This window comes from Callorhinchus milii, unplaced genomic scaffold (assembly GCF_018977255.1).
Source record: "Callorhinchus milii isolate IMCB2004 unplaced genomic scaffold, IMCB_Cmil_1.0 Scaffold3, whole genome shotgun sequence".
Classification (NCBI taxonomy): domain Eukaryota; kingdom Metazoa; phylum Chordata; class Chondrichthyes; order Chimaeriformes; family Callorhinchidae; genus Callorhinchus; species Callorhinchus milii.
This window is the reverse complement of record NW_024704744.1, coordinates 97,163,100-97,180,983: the sequence shown is the minus strand read 5'-3', so window position 1 is coordinate 97,180,983 and position 17,884 is coordinate 97,163,100. Positions and strand designations below refer to the sequence as shown.

The 17,884-nt window shown below is 48.3% G+C and overlaps 1 protein-coding gene and 1 non-coding gene across 4 annotated transcripts in view; one reads left to right on the top strand and one right to left on the bottom strand.

The window, feature by feature from the left end:
- Nucleotides 1-17,884, bottom strand: part of nrxn1a (neurexin 1a) — a 740,055-nt gene that overhangs the window by 5,674 nt on the left and 716,497 nt on the right. For all 3 annotated transcript variants that reach the window (XM_042333191.1, XM_042333192.1, XM_042333193.1), the window contains one exon: nucleotides 6,299-6,386. In XM_042333191.1, the coding sequence (XP_042189125.1) occupies nucleotides 6,299-6,386 (88 nt within the window). The remainder of the gene's footprint in view (nucleotides 1-6,298; nucleotides 6,387-17,884) is intronic.
- trnaa-cgc lies at nucleotides 3,514-3,586 on the top strand. Its single transcript has one exon. It is a non-coding gene; the product is annotated as a tRNA-Ala (tRNA).

Genomic DNA, 17,884 nt, shown 5'->3' with positions numbered 1-17,884 from the left:
CATACAGCAGCTCTCACACACACACTCACACACAGCGGCTCACACACACACACACACACAGCGGCTCACACACACACACACAACACAGCGGCTCACACACACACACACACAGACACACAAACAGCAGCTCTCACACACACACACAGCAGCTCACACACACACACAGCGGCTCACACACACACACATACACAGCGGCTCACACACACACACACACATACACAGCGGCTCACACACACACACAGCGGCTCACACACACACACAGCAGCTCTCACACACACACACACACACAGCAGCTCACACACACACACAGCAGCTCACACACACACACACACAGCAGCTCTCACACACACACACACACATACAGCAGCTCTCTCACACACACACACACACATACAGCAGCTCTCACACACACACTCACACACAGCGGCTCACACACACACACACAGCAGCTCACACACACACACACACATACAGCAGCTCTCACACACACACACACACAGCGGCTCACACACACACACACACACAGCGGCTCACACACACACACACACAGTGGCTCACACACACACACACATACACAGTGGCTCACACACACACACACACATACACAGCGGCTCACACACACACAGCGGCTCACACACACACAGCAGCTCTCACACACACACACACACACACACAGCGGCTCACACACACACACAGCGGCTCACACACACACACACACACACACACACACAGCAGCTCACACACACACACACACAGCAGCTCTCACACACACACACACACAGCAGCTCACACACACACACACACAGCAGCTCACACACACACACACACACATACAGCAGCTCTCTCACACACACACACACACAGCAGCTCTCATACACACACACACACATACAGCAGCTCTCACACACACACACACCGCTTACACACACACACACACACACACAGCAATCAGTGCTTGTCCCTGTCCGGTTGACTTGTCCTGAGCCGCTGCTTCCAAACACAGCGCAGGTGATTGAAGCCGCATTCCTTTTCTTTCCTGGCGACCGGTGTGTCTGACCGATGCGGAAAGCCACCACCGGCCTCAAGAGTCACCGAACCGGACCCGCCAGTTCCGAGGATGCCACCACGGACACGCGTAGAAATTCCCGCTTCTGCAATGGATTTGCTCGCTCCGGTTTTGGATAAAGGGACTTTATCCGATTTCCCCCGGAGAGGTTTGGCGAGAGCCAGGGTCGGGGAATCCAAAGCGGGCGTGAGGGTAACAGTTGGAGCTTAGCCAGCAAAAAAAAAGAGACGCACAGCTCGCCGTTGAAAACACCGTCTCGCTAGCTTCCCGCTCCTCGCCTGGCTACCCGCTGCTCGGACCGTTAGTTACTACCCGTTAGTGCCTTGGCTCGCAGGGGTTACCAAGGAGCTGAGCAGGAAGAAGAAAAAATAAGATAAAATAAAAAAAACAATAATAATTTGGTCACTCGACGCACAACTGTTTGTGGGCGACGGCTCCGCGCAAAATACACAGTCAATTCACTTTACTGTCTATTCCGTGGAGCGCTTTGAGAGACGTCTCGAAGACGTGATCAGGCGCTGTAGCAAACGCAAGGATTATTTGCCGTTCTCATTATTGCATCCCGATCTGGTCCCATCCGCGGCACCTTTCACGAGTAAGCGGTCGCTGGCCGTTTGCATGAAGCAGACCTGTTTTCTTTCCGCTGCTGGCCGTCATCGAGCCGCTCCTGGAATGCCGAGTTTGACTCTCAAACAAAAAATCGGCACTCCAGTCCCAACCAAGATAATAATAATAATAATAATAATAATAATAATCCTGGCATTTGACACAGCGCCTTATCGCGTCTTCGAGACGTCTCAAAGCGCTTCACAGGATACACTGTCAAGTGAATCGAGCCTATATTTTGGTGCCGAAACGCGGCAGAGTCGGTCCTGACCAGGATCGATTCATTTAAGCACCGGGATCAGCATCCGGGAGTTGGAAGTCTCTGTTGATCTCAAAGCCATTTTATTGAAGACTAGACCTGCCCAGCCATCAGCCAGGGGAGCCATTTTCCAACCTGACGACACAAGCCTTCACGGTGACAAAGTGGATGATTATCTCTGGCTTTTGAGTGTAGTGACTGTGTCTTTTGTAGATGAAAGTGGCAGCCCATTTTGTGCATGGTATTGTCCCACAGATAGACATAAAATAATAACCAATTTTATTTCTGGGGATTGTTGGCCAGGAAACTACCTTCTCTTGTTTGAATACTGACACGAGACGACGTCTTCCCGATCGCTGTATTGGAGCGTCAGCCCAGACTGTGACTTCAAAGTCCCAACGTGGGGCTTGAACCCACGATCTTCTGACTCAGGGGAGGGAGTGCTATCAACTCATCCGGCCCGATACCAGCTTGATCTGGGGGGTAGTAATTTACAATAACATCACGGGCAGCTCAGCTGGTCACCGCCTCGAAAGTCAACATGAAAGAAATTGTAGTTTTACCCAATTCCATTTCACGGTGCACGTGGGCGGAAAACATGTCTGAATGTTACCGTTTTATTTCCACGGCAGGACCTTTCCGCTTGGCTCAGTACTCGACTGCGGCCAGCGATACAATAAATTGGAAGTCAAGTCTGCGTCCAATCTCCTCTTCGAGCAATATCAAAGCGTAGCTGGGAGGCAGGTCTGGGACGCAGGTCTGGGTGGATACCTGACCGAATTTTAGATATGCCAACTCTCAGCCTTTCATCGTTTCGTGTTTCGTTTCAGACTGCTGCGCGCAGTTGGGAGTTAGCGCCCGGTTCGAAACGCTGGCTTCAAGCCTAAAACCTCAGGAAATGTTCATTCAAAAGCGACGGTAGTTTGCTGGAGGGCTGACTCAAGGAGCAGGGGTTCGAGATCTCAGTGCTCAGTGGTAGAAAGGTTGGGCATCAATGGACCCCAGTGCACGAGATCACAGAGACACACTCACTTGTTAGTGCTGTGTTGACATGGAACCAAGAGCGGAATGAAGCTGTAGCGTGGATAGATCCGACAAACACTGAACGAGACCCTTGCAGGCATTTTCCAACGCTGTGGTTTTCACGGGAAGACTCTTTCCCGATGGGTTTGACTTCGGCAATGCTTTTTGCACGCAGCACTTATTTTCCTTTTTTTATATATTACAGAACGAAGACTTAAGTACTTGTAAGCTTGTCTTTATCGGTCACTGGGAGGCTATTCGAAGGGTAATGCTTGCCATGTTGAGGGTACGTTAGTCATGTCTTGAGCTGTAGATATGTCAGCTCAGCCTGTCAATTCTGTGAATGACTAACAGCCTTCTCTCCTCTCCGGCTTTGTGACTGTGACTGCCAAATTCACGTCAACCCATTGTCATTCATAGCTGCCACTTATCCTTATTATTGCACCGCGCAGACAATGCACAGGAAACGCACGATATTGGGCAATTTCCTCCTTTAAAGACCTACGAGAGTCTTGACACAGGTCCAAGTGCCTCCGAGTTAAGTGTACAGGACTGTGGAGTCCTGGTAGCTCAGCGGTTAGAGCACTCGCCTCGCTAGCGAGAGGACCTGGGTTCGATTCCCGGCCAGGGCGAAAGGTTGGGCAAGTTTCCTTACTCCGCACCCACACACACACAGCCTCTGTTTTCCTGGCAGTAGGTAGGAACCCGCTTTGGGACGTCTCGAAGACGTAGTAAAGCGCTATAACAAATGCAAGGATTATTATTATTATTATTATTATTAACAACACCGCAAGTTTTTCTTGGTAAATCTTTAGAGAGATTTGGGAGGGAGTAAGTCATGGTGGAGTATAAACACCGGCAGGGGGCGTGTTGCCTGGGTAACAGGACATAATCTCCAGGTATCTCTGTTAGGCGTCAGTAAAATGCAACCTGGGACTTGCTGCATTCAGGAGGAGTTTTAATACTAATAATAATCCTTATCTTTGATATCATACCGTTCACGTCAACAACAACAACTTGCCCTTACATAGTACCCTCCAGGGTGTGAGGGACGAGCAGGAGGCCGGTGCACGTCGAGCGGAGGCGCTGGGTGGTGGATTGGGGATTGAGGAGGTCGGGGAGGTAGGAAAGTGCCGGGGAGTGAAGGGATTTGAACACGAGAGTGAGAGGATCTTGAAGTCGATGTGTTCGGTGATGGGGAGCCAGTGGAGCCCGGGCCAGAGCTGGTGAGATGATCAGGTCAGTCTGCGGGCGGCAGAGTCTGAATGAGCTGAATCTTGTGAACGGAGGACCTGGGGAGACCGGCGAGGAGTGCGTTGGAGGAATCCAGGCGGGAGGTGCCAAACCCACGCATGAGGGTAAGGTACGGTCGGAGGCGGGCAATGTGGCGAGGGTGGAAGAAGACAGTACCTAGTCAGGGACCGGATGTGGGGGAGGAAGGACAGTTGGGGGTTGAACCAGATGCCTGGGTTGCGCACTGTTTTGGTGAGTCTGGGGAGCGAAGACGTTTACGGGAGCCAAGGAGCATGGCTTCCATCTTGTGCATATTCAGCTGCAGGAAGTTTACACTCATCCAGGTCTTGATGTCTGCCAGACAAGCTGATAGAACATCAGGGGGACCTGAGGTTGGTGCTGGAGGAGATACGTATGTCATCCACTGACACGTGGAAGTTTACCCTGTGTCTGCGGATGACATGGGCCAGATGGAGCACATAGACAAGGACAAGAAAAGGCCAAGGATGGAGCCCTGTGGGAGGGCTCACCCCACAGGTGACCGAGCGGGGACCTCTGACTACTTGTGGGCACGAATAAATAAGCGTTCTGCTCTTAAAATTATCTTTTTAACACTGAAGCGACGGGTTGGCACCGCTCATCGCTGCGACGAGCCTGGGTTTAAACCTTCTCTGCGTCTGACCGGCTGTGCTGGAAAGTGGCCGCTTGAGTGGGTGGGGTGTCCTGGGCCGGCAAAGGAAAATGACAAGAGGGTTTTTGTCTGCTAAAGGCTGTAATGAAGCTGTTTGTAAACTGTTTCAGTCAATCACGTCTAAACTGCAGGGTTTTTTTTTCTTTGTTTTGACAAGAAAAGCACTTAATGTTAAGAGCCCACCCTGCACACAGCGACTTCTCTGATTCCTGCCGGGGGAGGCTCGCCAGCTGCGGATTTTTTTTTCTTTGCCGACGTATACGGGTCCCGCTCCAGACTGCGTCGAGCGCCGTCTTATTCTGACCGGCCCGCTCTGCGTGCGTCTGCCCTCTTTGTTACGCCTTTAATTGACAGTCAAAGTCTCTTTGCGTTCTGGCTCTCGATCTTATTTGGTAAGTCTCTTGTTTCCTCACTCGGTGCCTTCGTCGCCTTTCGAGGAGCTGCCTCGTCAAAGGGGCTCTGAGCGAGTGTGCCCGCGCGGCGAGAAAGCCTCTCAACTCTGAGTGCTCAGTTCTGCCCTCGACTCTTAATGGGACTTCTTCTCTTCTATTTTGACGGAGAGGAGCAGTGGGGGGGTGGGGTGGGGGGGGGGGGGGGGCCTGCGCACGCTGATTTTTGAGCTCGTTACTGCAGATAATGGGAAAAAGTAACCGAGGGGATGAACAGCTCTGATTTCCCCCCCACTTAGCTTAGTCACTCGGGAGCAGGAGGCAGACCATTCAACCGGTCGAGCCTGTTCCGGCTTATTATTGTATAAAGGAGGATATTTTAGTGCCATTTCCCTACTTTATACTTTTACTTATGAGGAAAAAGAAATGCTAAAACGTCTATTTCTTTGGCTTTGGGGCCCTCTGTAGATGGGGACTTCATTCCTCTGTCGGAGTGACACAAACCCAAACAGGACATCTTGCTGTCCAGAATTTTGACTACCGCCCGCGCTCGAAATGACCTCACGAGCGCGCGCTCGCACGCACGCAAGGACGTACGCACGAGACGTCCAGAAGACGCGAAAAGCGCTGTCTCGAATGCAAGGATTATTATTGTTGTCGCAGTACGATTTCGACACTCCGCGGATTTCTCCGGACAAACATGCAGTCGCCACACTGGACAGCAATTAGCTGTGAAGCATTTGGGAGACGTCTCGGCACTGTAAGCCCAACGTCAAGGGCAAGGGTGGGAGGAGTTCGGGTCCGCAGTGTGTCGTCCTGTATGTTATGGTGACTGCGCATTTGACCAGGTGTCCCTTTATGACAGAGGTATCACGGGATGAGCTCAAATTTGCAGTCACCGTTCAACAAGTCCTTTGAGCAGCCCCAACAGCGAAACAAACCCCGTCACATTTATCCAGCGGAGACACACAAACATGCAGACAAGACGGCCGCGGACCCACAGAGAAAAGAAGTAAGAAAATGGGACTAACCTAACCCACCTGAGCTCGGCTCACACTCGTCGAGGTCCTCGTCGTCGGTCGGGCATTCAGCCGAGGCGACCAACAGGTCATCCGTGCTCTGCGAACGAACAAAGAAACAAAACAAAAACAAAACAGCTTCAAATGTTGAAATCCGGAAAATAAAACATTTCGAAGTTAGCAAAAAAAAAAAAAAAATTCTAAATTCTTGCAACGGGTAAAAAAAAAAGGAAACCCACATCGGTACGCAGTGCGGGATTCCCTGACGGGATTCCTTGCTAAGCTTTGTTATGCAGGACGCGGCTGGCATCGGAACAAGAAGCCTTGGATCCACCTGCTTCGTATTGGGTTCGCAGAAATTTACAGAGCAGGAAGGAGGCCCCATTCAGCCCATCGAGTCTTCACCGGCTCTCGGAGCGAGATGGGCTGACTTTCAATCCCACTGCCCTGCCCTATTCTCATATCCCTTGCTTCTCTCGCTCCGAGATTCGGGCTGTGAGACCCTACGCCCGGTGAAGGGCAGCACGTCAGTACAAGCTGCTGCTGCTGTTGTTGTTGTTGCTTTTAATATTATCGGAGAAACATTCGTTCTCCCAGCTCTTCAGTAAGCGTTAAAACGCTGTGTGGCAACAATTACTGTTGCTCTGGGAAATGGGAATGCGTTCAGGAAGCTGCCATGAACACGCTCCACCCTTGCAAGCGATATCCCATCACACCGTAGAATATAAAGAAGGCCCCCGAGACAGCAACGTATGTTAACCTACTTAAACGCTGCAAAGCGAGTCAGCTGATCAGAAATCTAGAACGCGTGCCTTCATTTATCTGTGGCAGGATTTCACCGTTCTGCACGGTACCAAAGGATGAGAGAGGGGTGTTAAACACAGCAAGCAAGCGATCGACCAGTTTCCTCCGGAGGAAATGTGAGCCAGAAAATCAGAAGAAACTCTCCTTTCTCTTTTACAATCGCCCGGGCGGGATCTTTAATGTCCGCTTGAAAAGGCAGAGAGGGGATCTCGGTTTAATCTCGGTCCCAACCGGAGGATGGCATTTCCCAGCACTACCTAGACAGAAATGTGTATGTGTGTGTGTACGTGTGTGTGTGTGTGTGCGCGCGTGTGTGTGTGTATGTGTGTAGGAAAAATCTCACCAATCCAGCTTCTTTGGTTTCGGACGTATATTTATTGAGGATAGTACGGTCTCTGACCTTTGGTGTTGGGCAATTGGCTGAACCAATTGATGCTCGACACTATAGGGCTGCCATTTGTCGTTGCTGTTGGTGTTGGGGGAAGTTACATTCAGTTGGGGAATGACTTTCTGCGCCACATCAACCCAACTTCAGACTTCTGGGCCCTCTGAGTTTCTTTTTGAAATGACCAAAAATCCTTATTTTGACGGCAAAACCTTTCCCGCAAGTGAGTAACAGTTCTCCGACGGGCTAGTGATCTTAGAGCTATTCTTCAGGGAGGGAAGTTGTTTTGAAATACATTTTTGGTGTTGGGCGGCGCGTGATAAGCGCAGTTAAAACATTATTTACCATCACATTGGACTACAGATTGTGGAACAGACGAGCCCATTTGTCGTTATCCAAGGGGTGGGAAGGCATCCTCAAAAAACACATTTGTCAATTCAAAGCACGTCGTCCAACTGCATATTTATAACATACTGGGAAAAAAAATAGCTTTCCACTCAAAGAAAGCATTTAAGAAGCATTTTCTGCTCTTGTCGTATCTCCCTTTACGATCGTTTTATAGATTCAAATGGTCTGCTGATCAATCGTGTTCGCGGTAAGAATATCTGGATCCACAGATGGTTCTTACGTACAATCCGGAGTCGACCAGGAAGGTGCCATTTACTTTGTGAGCTTCGCAGAGCATTTTTTTTTTTCCCCCCCCCCCCATCACGTTTCAAATGCGCCCCTGTCATGCAAGGAAACGGTTTTCAAAAATGATTATTTTTGCCACTGAACCGTAAGAGAACATTAATTCCACGGATTACGGGTTGACTTGTTTCCATAACAACTGCACAAAGGCAGACGGCATTTTTCTTGTGTTAAATTTGGTTGACTGATAGGTGCTCTCGGCTGATCTGCAGATCACATCTCAGCAAATACTGCGGTGTCGTCTTCAACACAATGTCAGGCAGCTGCAGCGCGAGGTTGTTAAATGAAAACAAATCCAGTGGTTTAATCTGCCGCTGATGTGTAACAAGTTTATTTCTGCTTTGTGGCATTAAAAAAAAAACAGCTGACTGCGCTATCAATGGGCTCCTGGTAGAATTAAGCGTGAGATTTAGTTTGAGCATCAATCAAACCCACCAAATTAAATAACCCCAACACACAAATAAAGTAACCACGTCATATCCATGCTTTTTTTTAATATTATACACCATTCCCCTAATAATAAATAATAGTAATCCTGGGATTTGCCTGAGCACCCTTCACGTTGAGAGCTCGTCTCAAAGCACCTCACAGGATTTACTGTAAAGAGTGGGTGTGTATTTTGTATGCGAACATGGCAACTCATTAAATAATAATCCTCGCATTTGATGTAGCGCCTTATCAAGTCTTCGAGACGTCACAAAGCGCTTCACGGGATATACCTATATATTTTGTGGCCGAAATGTCCCAAAGACAGACACAAAATGAATGACCGGTTTTATTTGAGTAATTGTTGGCCAGGAAACAGGACTCTTTCCAAACAGAGGCGCAGGAGCTTTAATATTCCACCTGAAAAGGCAGATGGGACCTCAGTTTAATGTCTCATCCAAAGGACGTCACCTCCAACACTGCAGCAACACATTGGAGAGTCAGTCCAGACTATGTGCTATTGGGGGCACAAACTCGCAATCTTCTGACTCAGATACGAGAATGTTACCACACGAGAGTACATTTTAAAAGGTTATAAATAAATAACTAGCTTTGGCAATTGACCCAACGCATGTAACCCTCGCTTTAACATTGTTGGTTCGGGTGCAGAATGACCGTGTGGTGCTTTTCTAACCCGGCCTTAAATTGTCCCGGTTACATTGGTTGACTTGGCTATAACACAGCTCGATGCTCAGCGGAACTGCAACAGCGCTAAACGGCCTTGAACCAAAGTGTGCCGCACGCTCAGACTCCAGTGACGGCTGGGTCCCATGGCGTCACTGCGGGCGGGCAGCAATCCAATTTCATCTAAAGTCTACTTAAAGGTCTAAGAACAGCCCCATGGTCCGTTATGTGGAATGGCTCCTGTCGGGGGCCGGGGAGCGCGTGAATTTCCCTCGGAGCCGCCCGCGAAACAATTCGAAAGCGGTACAAACGAAACCGGAGTTTAAAAACAAAACCAAAAAAACCACCCAAAAAAAGCCCGGAAGTGGCCGCGAACACTCAGCAGGTCAGGCAGCATCTGTGGAGAGAGGGAAGCGAGTCAATGTTTCGGGGGGGCGGGGGTCCACCGCCATACCGTTCCGTCAGGAGCTCCCGGACGCTGCCTGTGCGTTGACACGAAGATGACCGCAGATGACACAAACCCTCCGCATCTGACCACCGGAGGGAACACTTTCCTCTATGGCTTTCCCCACCTCCTGTGAGGAGCTTTCATTTGCTTTCCCCGTTTCGTGCTGCCTCGCCCCCGCTTTGAAACGTCCTCCCCTCCCACGAGAGGCGCTTTGTCGAACGCAAGGATCGCTGTTATTGCGTTCTATCGTCGTGAAAGCACCGTGTGATCTGCAAAAAGGTGCAAGAAAGGAACAGAAGCGAAGAGGAGGACTGATTTGGTAACGCGAGGAAAAGAGCAGGTGATTCGGGAGTTGAGGGGTTGGGAGTTGATCGTTCGGTGGTGGTGGGGGGGAGGGCGGGAGGGGAATAAGTATCCCCTTTTAAGAAATACCACGGTCGGGTATCATTGCATTTGGCCCCCCGAGCTCAAAATAATGCTGAGAGTCCATCCAAATTCTAACGTGCCTTTGTCGCCCGCTGGCTTCGCTTGAAGCAGGAGCCTCGCCTCCTCCGAAGGGCTGATGAATCCGGGATTGCAAGGACTGGGTCCTGTCTCGCAATCGCTGGCCGATCCCTTCTCATTTCACTTCAGTGCTCGGCGCGTCTGTTCCCATGGCAATCGGCACAACAGGAGAGCAACATGACTTTTCACGCACAGACATTTACCGCCGACTGGGCTTACAATAGCAGCTAACTCGCACGTACCGAGTAAGAATTTTGTTATCGACTGCAAGGATCTTACCCGCAGACAGCCGCGGTGTTTGCTCACTCATCACAAGGCAATTCAATCGAAGACAATAGAGACCTGGGAACTGCTCCATTGGCCAGAAAGAAGCCAACATTGCCTCAGCTCTTGCTGTGTCCAGGGTCACTTGTCAGTTTATAGCCCTCTTGTCTCTGAGTCGGACTTTGGAAATTGTTTGAGCTCCACGTTTGGGGAACTCTAATATTGAGGAGCACATCCACATCTGACAGGTAATCTCAACAACACCAGGTTCTAGACGCTGTTTTAGCAGCAAGTGTGAGGTCCGGCTACTATGCGGAGAGGGCGGGTAACAAAGCCGAGCCCAATCCTGTCCCTTGGTTGATGTCTGCTCCCCTTTCAGACAGGGTCTCTGGATAGTAACCAGCAGTAGGGGACACTGGCGAATTACTCCTCCCTAACTCGAGGTTAATGTTAATAGTAATAATGACAATAATAATATTAATGTTGATGGGGAATGCAGGTCTGTGCGACCCAATACTGCACCAGGTGGTGCCTTTAACCCATAAGGTGACCAGAAGAGCTTCTGACGCAGTGCTTAATGCGTATCAAAAGACACGAATGAAATCTACTTTCTAAAATCGCTTCAGCTCTCTACAGTCACTCCTGGACTGAGATCAGCATCCGGACAGAATCCCTGCGACATATTAGGGATTTATGAACGAGAAATCCCGCGATGTCGCTCTCCTCCGCGCTCCCCGCCACCCTCCCACCCAAAAAAGTTTGTGATTTTCCTGACGGTCCACAGGAGGTCTTTCTCTCAGACTCGAGGATTCCATCCTCTGGCGCCGGCAGCCTTTACCGACACAATTCACCTGAACGCACGTCGACAAAACCGCAGGCCTGGGCTGGGCTCGGCTCACCGTTGCCAGCTTTTCTAACAGGCATTGACTGGTCACTTGGAGAAAAGCTCTTTTTGTGGATGAACAGAGCTGTCAGTGCGACTGCCACAGACAAAATGACATACTTTTGACTTCCATTCTTCGTACAGGGCGATTTTATTCACATACGCCCAACAGATCCCTCTTACAAGCCCGTATTGTTATTGTTGTTGTTATCATTATATATGATTTACTTTGAGCTGTTGGTCCGTAAATTGCAGTGGACACTGTGAGCTCTGCAGTTACACATGCCATGTTTTCTTTCTTGACCGTTTAAATTATAAGTGAGCAATGTGTCATCAACATCACACTCACTGCCCAGTGCTGACCTGTGGACGATTAACCGTGCTGAAGCTGCTGTTGATCTAAATTGGCTTCAAGTTCCTTGTCATTAGGACCCACTTCCATTTCAACGCAGACAACTGAAGGCGACGGAAGAATCAAAAGAAACAGACTCACAAAATGGCCCCTTCAAGCTCCATTTACGCTGCGTTCAGCCTGTCATTCTAAGTGTATCAACACTAATATAATAAGGAGAAGAAATTGTGTGTGTGTCTGTGGGGGGGGGGGAGGAAAACCCACTGAGGGATAAGAAAAAAAACAGTCAAATGTGTCAGGGAAAAGCAGAGAATGTTTAAACTGGAAAATAAAAAAAAATCAAATTTTATTTCATTGGCGGTATTAACTGAGCCATTTTCCACCCAATATTGTGTAATTTAAATTTAATTTACTGTATGTCAAGCAGGTCTGCGTGACCGGGTGTTGAGACAGTCGAACAGAGAAACTTAGATGTGTCGCATAAATCAATCCCCTTCCTTGATTCATTTTACCCTGCTGTTTATCACCTCTCCACATTAAAACAGACGCACAGCTTTATGGAAAACTCTTCAGATGTAAGTGGGAACCTTGTTACATCCTGCAAGCCTCATTACACTGTATCAGTATTAATAATCTGTGATATGGACAGAAAATGAGTTATGAATGTGCAAAGCACTGGTGGCTTCTTCCATTGCTCAGGATTATTTGCCAAAAGAACGGAAAAGACGGCAAATTCCATCCGCACCGCTCACGCCCCCGAGGGCGAGAAGGATCCGCTCTCTGGGCCTGAAAGGAATCGAGGGATGGCCTTCAATGTTGATACTTCCTCACCACATTAGAAACCAACTGAACCCATCTTGTGCACGAACAGAAGGATCAACATGTTCTCAACGCTCGCTGATGCGATCCCTCTGCACACGTGGCTGTTGCCGATCTCTGAACGGATGTCGCAAATTATCGCTTTTAGTAAAGGTGTCCGTGGCGGTTAGGGAGGCAGCGGGTGGGTGATGGGTGGGGGCGGGGGGGGGGGGAGGGGTTGGGGGGAAGAAACGGGGTGGGACGAGGTTTCGTTTAGATTGAACGTTAGATGGTAAATCAGTCCGATTCAATCAATTTACAGTATATTCTGTTCTTAATGGCTTGGATAAGGTGCTACATCAAACGCAAGGATTATTATCATAACAACAACAGAATTACACGTGTACAGCGCCTTTCACCTCGGAAAAGGCGCTGGACAGTCAGAGTTTCGGACCCCAGCCGGGGGTCGGAGTTGGGGAGGGTGCAGGGCGGGGGAGGGGGGGGTGGGGGAAGGAGGGTGATCGAAAGCACGGTCGAAGACGGGGGACTTGAAATGGGTCTTGAAGGAGGCAAGGGAGGGGGCGAGGTGGAGGGATTGTGGGATGGAGTTCCAGATGGTGGGGGGCAGATTGGCAGGAGGTCCACCCGCCAATGGTGGGGCGGGCGAGGTGGTGGACGTGAAGCAGGCCAGAGCCCGCAGAGTGGAGGGATTGGGCAGGTTGGTAGGGGGTTAGGTGGTCACAGAGGTAGGGGTGAGAGAGGCCATGGAGAGCTTCGGAAGTGAGGACCAGGACTTTGAACTGTATCCTCTGTGTGATGGGAAGGCAGTGGAGTCGGGCGAGGATGGAGGGTGGGTGGGGGGTGGGGTGGGGTGGGGGATAAAGTCACCGAGCGTGCTGCGGGACAGGATTATTTTAATCCTAATAATTATTCGAATGAAATCAATATCGTCCAATTGGACAAAGAAAATCTCCGTCGGCGCTTTTAACAAATGTTAACAACAGGTTCCCAAGTTGTAATGGAGAGAGAGAGAGAGAAAAAAAAAAGTCAAAAGTTACGCTTCTAACTTTCTTTCGACACTGTCCTTTTTGGCTTGTCATCCCGAAGCTCCGGTTGAGCGCATTGTTATAGCACCTCGAACACGCTTTGCATGTCAACTCATCATCCGGGCTAAATTGGTGACATTATTGGCTCTGACACAGAAGGCTGTGGGTTTGATCCCCGCTCCTAGTCTCGGGTTGACAACCGAGGCTGACATGTCAACGCAGTAATGAGGAAGTATCGCTTTCTCAGAGGACACAGACGTTCTGTTTCTGCTGGACACCAATTTTGAGGGCGTCATTTTGAAGGAAGGACAGGCAGGAAGTTGGCCCAGCGACCCGGCCAATATTTCTCCATTATCCAAGATGCACGGACACACAGTTTAAGGCTGGTCACTGTTGCTTGAGGGATATTGCGGTCAGACATTAAGCGCCAAGTTTCCCAAGATACCAACGGACGCTGCACTTTAAAGCAACTCATTTTGGGCGACGCTTTTGATCAGGTTCAATGCTGTAAGGGTGTTCACTCAATGACAAGCTTTTCTTTAAATACAGCTCGCTGTCAGCGTCAGGAATTTTTACCTGATTATTAAGGCAGTCATCTACCTCCAGATGAGGTAGAATACTAGGCAGTACTAATAATAATCCTTGCAGTCGATATAGCGCCTCATCGCGTCTTCGAGACGTCTCAAAGCACTTCACAGGATATATTGTAAAGTGAATTGACTGTCTATTTTCTGGGCGAAACACGGCAGCCAATTGCGTACAGCAGTGTCCCCACAAACAGCCGTGGATTGAGTGACCAATTTTTTTAAAAAGGGATTATTACCTCCAGTAAAGCGATCCGCCAATCGACAAACAACCGGGTTCCTATTTACTGCCGGGTACACATGCCCAACGTTTCATCCTGCTGGGAATCGAACCCAGGTCCCTCACGTGTGAGGCGAGCGCTCTAACCGCTGAGCTACAGGACTCCACAGGAGGTGTATTCAAGCAACATGCGTTAAAAGTACAGTGACGCGCTTTAAACAGTCTCTACCCCACGTTCCACATATATTATCTCAAACATTAATTTCCAAACAAATATATAAAAAGTCCACATCTACTGCTGTTTCAAAACGCGGCATCTTAGAATCGACAAATGTACGGATTCTCTTCCGACGCTATTTCGTTTCAATCTCAAATTTCACCTGAAGCAAAATTAATGAACAAAAAACAGCTTCACATTGTTAAATTTAGATCTTGCGCATAGTTAATGCTTCAAAAGTCAAAGGGTGTCCTGTAAATTATCCATCATCCTGGAAACTGTTCTATATACTGCTAGTCCACAAGGGACACCAGAATTGTCTTCATTTGTCAACTAATATGGCAATACCTTTCCCGAAAGTCTTACCACTTGTGCAGACCTGTTTAAAGTTCACTGCAGTACAAACTTTACGACACGCCATGTCAATATCCAACTCGCCTGATGGTCAAACCATTTTTTGTTTCTTCATTTTTTTTTCGTTTCGTCCACAACATACAGTCAATTCACTTTACCGTATATTCTGTGAAGCGCTTTGAGACGTTTCAATGACGTGATCAGGCGCTATATCAAATGCAAGGATTATTATTATTATTATTATTATTATAATAAACCATGAACGTGTTCACAAAATACGTAGGAATTAACACACAAGTCTTGGAAAGTGGAAGGAGCAGCAAATTTCAAATCTGGAGAGGACAGGATGGAGGACTGACCTGGATGTAGGGATGAGCATTGCGACTGGTTTATTTCAACTCAGATGCATGGAAATTGGAAGGGTTTGTATCTGAAGCCTAAAAAGGCGTTGGGCAATCAGCCTGCAAGTCTGGCTCAATCACCATGGAAATGGGATGGACTGCACGCCCGCACCAATAAATCTCGTAATAAACCTTGCATCTGATGTAGCGCTTTGAGACGTCTCAAAACGCTTCCACAGACACAGCAAAATCCCTAGCAGTTAATCACCAGCCCCCCAAAAGACAACGGGAAGCCACAAACCGCAGAGATACGCACGTTGGAAACGTTGCTCTAAATGTACCATTGTGCGTGTGCAGAGCAGATGAAATTGAGAAGAAGTGTACGCAATGGAATGCAAACTTTCTTGCCGTTCGAGTTTCAATCTGCTAGATTATTCCACCACCCCCCCTTCCCTCCAACCCCCCCCCACCCCCAACACTCTCCACAGTTGATTTCTAGCTTTGCTTTGCATTGGCACACCCAGTGGTATTTACTGAATAGCAATTGCCGTCGAGGTCTCCTGTTAGCGAAACGCATAGTGGAGAAAGTACGCTTGTCGGCTTCAAATGTCAATCACATAGAAATGTTCTCAGTGGATAGCAATGGACGGTGAAAATAGCTGTTGGAAAAGAGACACGCTTAACCAACAACAAAAAAAAAGATGTTTGAAAAGAGATAGATACCCAGGAAAAAAATTGCAAAGGATAACTGATGATAGCAAAATAAATGGTATCATGGTAGCTGAGTGCCTGACTGACATTTAAGCATAAACATATCTGAGTGGTTCTGGGATGAGTGATTTATTGTCGCCTCCACAACATTGGCTTCAGCTTTGTGTCAGCATTTTTTCGGGACGGCTGAAATGTGTTACTTTGGGGCCAGCCCCGATGGTGTGGTTGCAGTGGTTTTAAACGGTACCTTTTCCGTCTGAAGGTTTTTGCTCAACTGCCCCTTTACGATTCTCGTTCTACTGAATGATACAGCAGTCGCTATGAACGGCAGAATAAACTTGATTAACGAAACAACAGTTTAGGACTGACAAACTGCTGGCTTGGGACAGAATACCGAACAGTACTTCTAAAAACCCAGGTTGATGCTAATCACTGCATCAATTACAGTGCGCGGTGAAGCAAAACACACAGTAATTCCTTCAAAAAAATAACAATTTGGTCACTCAATCCACGACCGTCTGCGGGGACGCTGCTGTGTGCAATTGGCTGCTGTGTTTCGCCCACAAAATATACAGTCAATTCACTTTACATTATATTCTGTGAATCGCTTTGAGACGTCTCGAAGACGTGATCAGGCGCTGTATCCAAGTGCAAGGATTATTATTCTATTATTTATTATCTGTTTGCAGGTCCAGTCGGCTTTAACTTGTTTTTTTTTTGTTGGTGCTGAAATGTTTCTAAACTAGGAAAGACCAAGACATTTTTGTGGGTGAAGGGGAGTAAAATGAAGATGTGTGTGTGTGTGTGTGTGTGTCAAAAAGTAATCTTGTCTGGAACAATATTTTGAATTGGAACGATGACAACAATTCCAGTGACAACCACAATACCCCTGTAAAGAACAGCGTCTTAAGGACTGTCAAAATGATCAAATTGTTAAATTACTCAAACTGTCATTTTTAAACCGAGTTTCCAACAAGAAAATGCAACAGTTCGTAAGAAACAAAAAGGGGTCGCATTTATCACCGCTAACGTGTGGTCGGTGGAATGCGTGTCGAGAGAGTGTTCGATAGCCGTCATCTCACTGCAACTTTACGAACACGTAAAGAGAGAGAGAGAGAGAGAGAAGGGAACAGGAGAGGTGGAGACTTAAGTGCAGTATAAACCCTGCACGGACTATTTGGGTAGAACTACCTATTGCAGGCGACAGAATTCTTAGCAAGTTGGTTTCAATGTTATGTACAATGGGTAACAGCGACACGTTTATTATGTTCGTGGAGGGTTCAATAACTTTGCCTCTTCAAGACGGGTTGCATAAAATCCACGGGAGCTTCGGACATGACCGATGTGTGACAATCGCGACTACATTGTTAGACTGGGTTTCCTTGAAGCTTCACGGTGACTGCTGTGGACCAGGTTAAATTAAATTTGCGGATCAGATTGGGAGGAAAGGCTTTAGAAACTGGGTGGCCAGCGCTGGCCTGGGAGCATTCAATCCTTGCGCAAAATCAGTTTGCTTTCGCAAAGGCAGAATACTCCGAGAATACGGTCGAATCTAGCAAAGTCCCACAGTGATATTATTCACTGTCACAATAATGATAGTAATAATCATAATAATTCTTGCGTCTGATATTGCGCCTTATCACTGAGATGTCTCAAAACGCTTCACAGGATATACGGTAAAGTGGATTGGGATTGGGTAACTTTGTGGGCAAAACGGGGAGGCCAATTTGCACACAGCGATGTCCCACAAACAGCCCTGGAGTGAGCGACCAATTATATTTGGGGGATTTGTTTGCCCAGGACCCCGGGGTGGAGGGGGGAGAAACTTCCTTCTCTTTTCGAACAGTGCCACGGGATGTTTAAAATCCACCTGTGCAGGCGGACGGG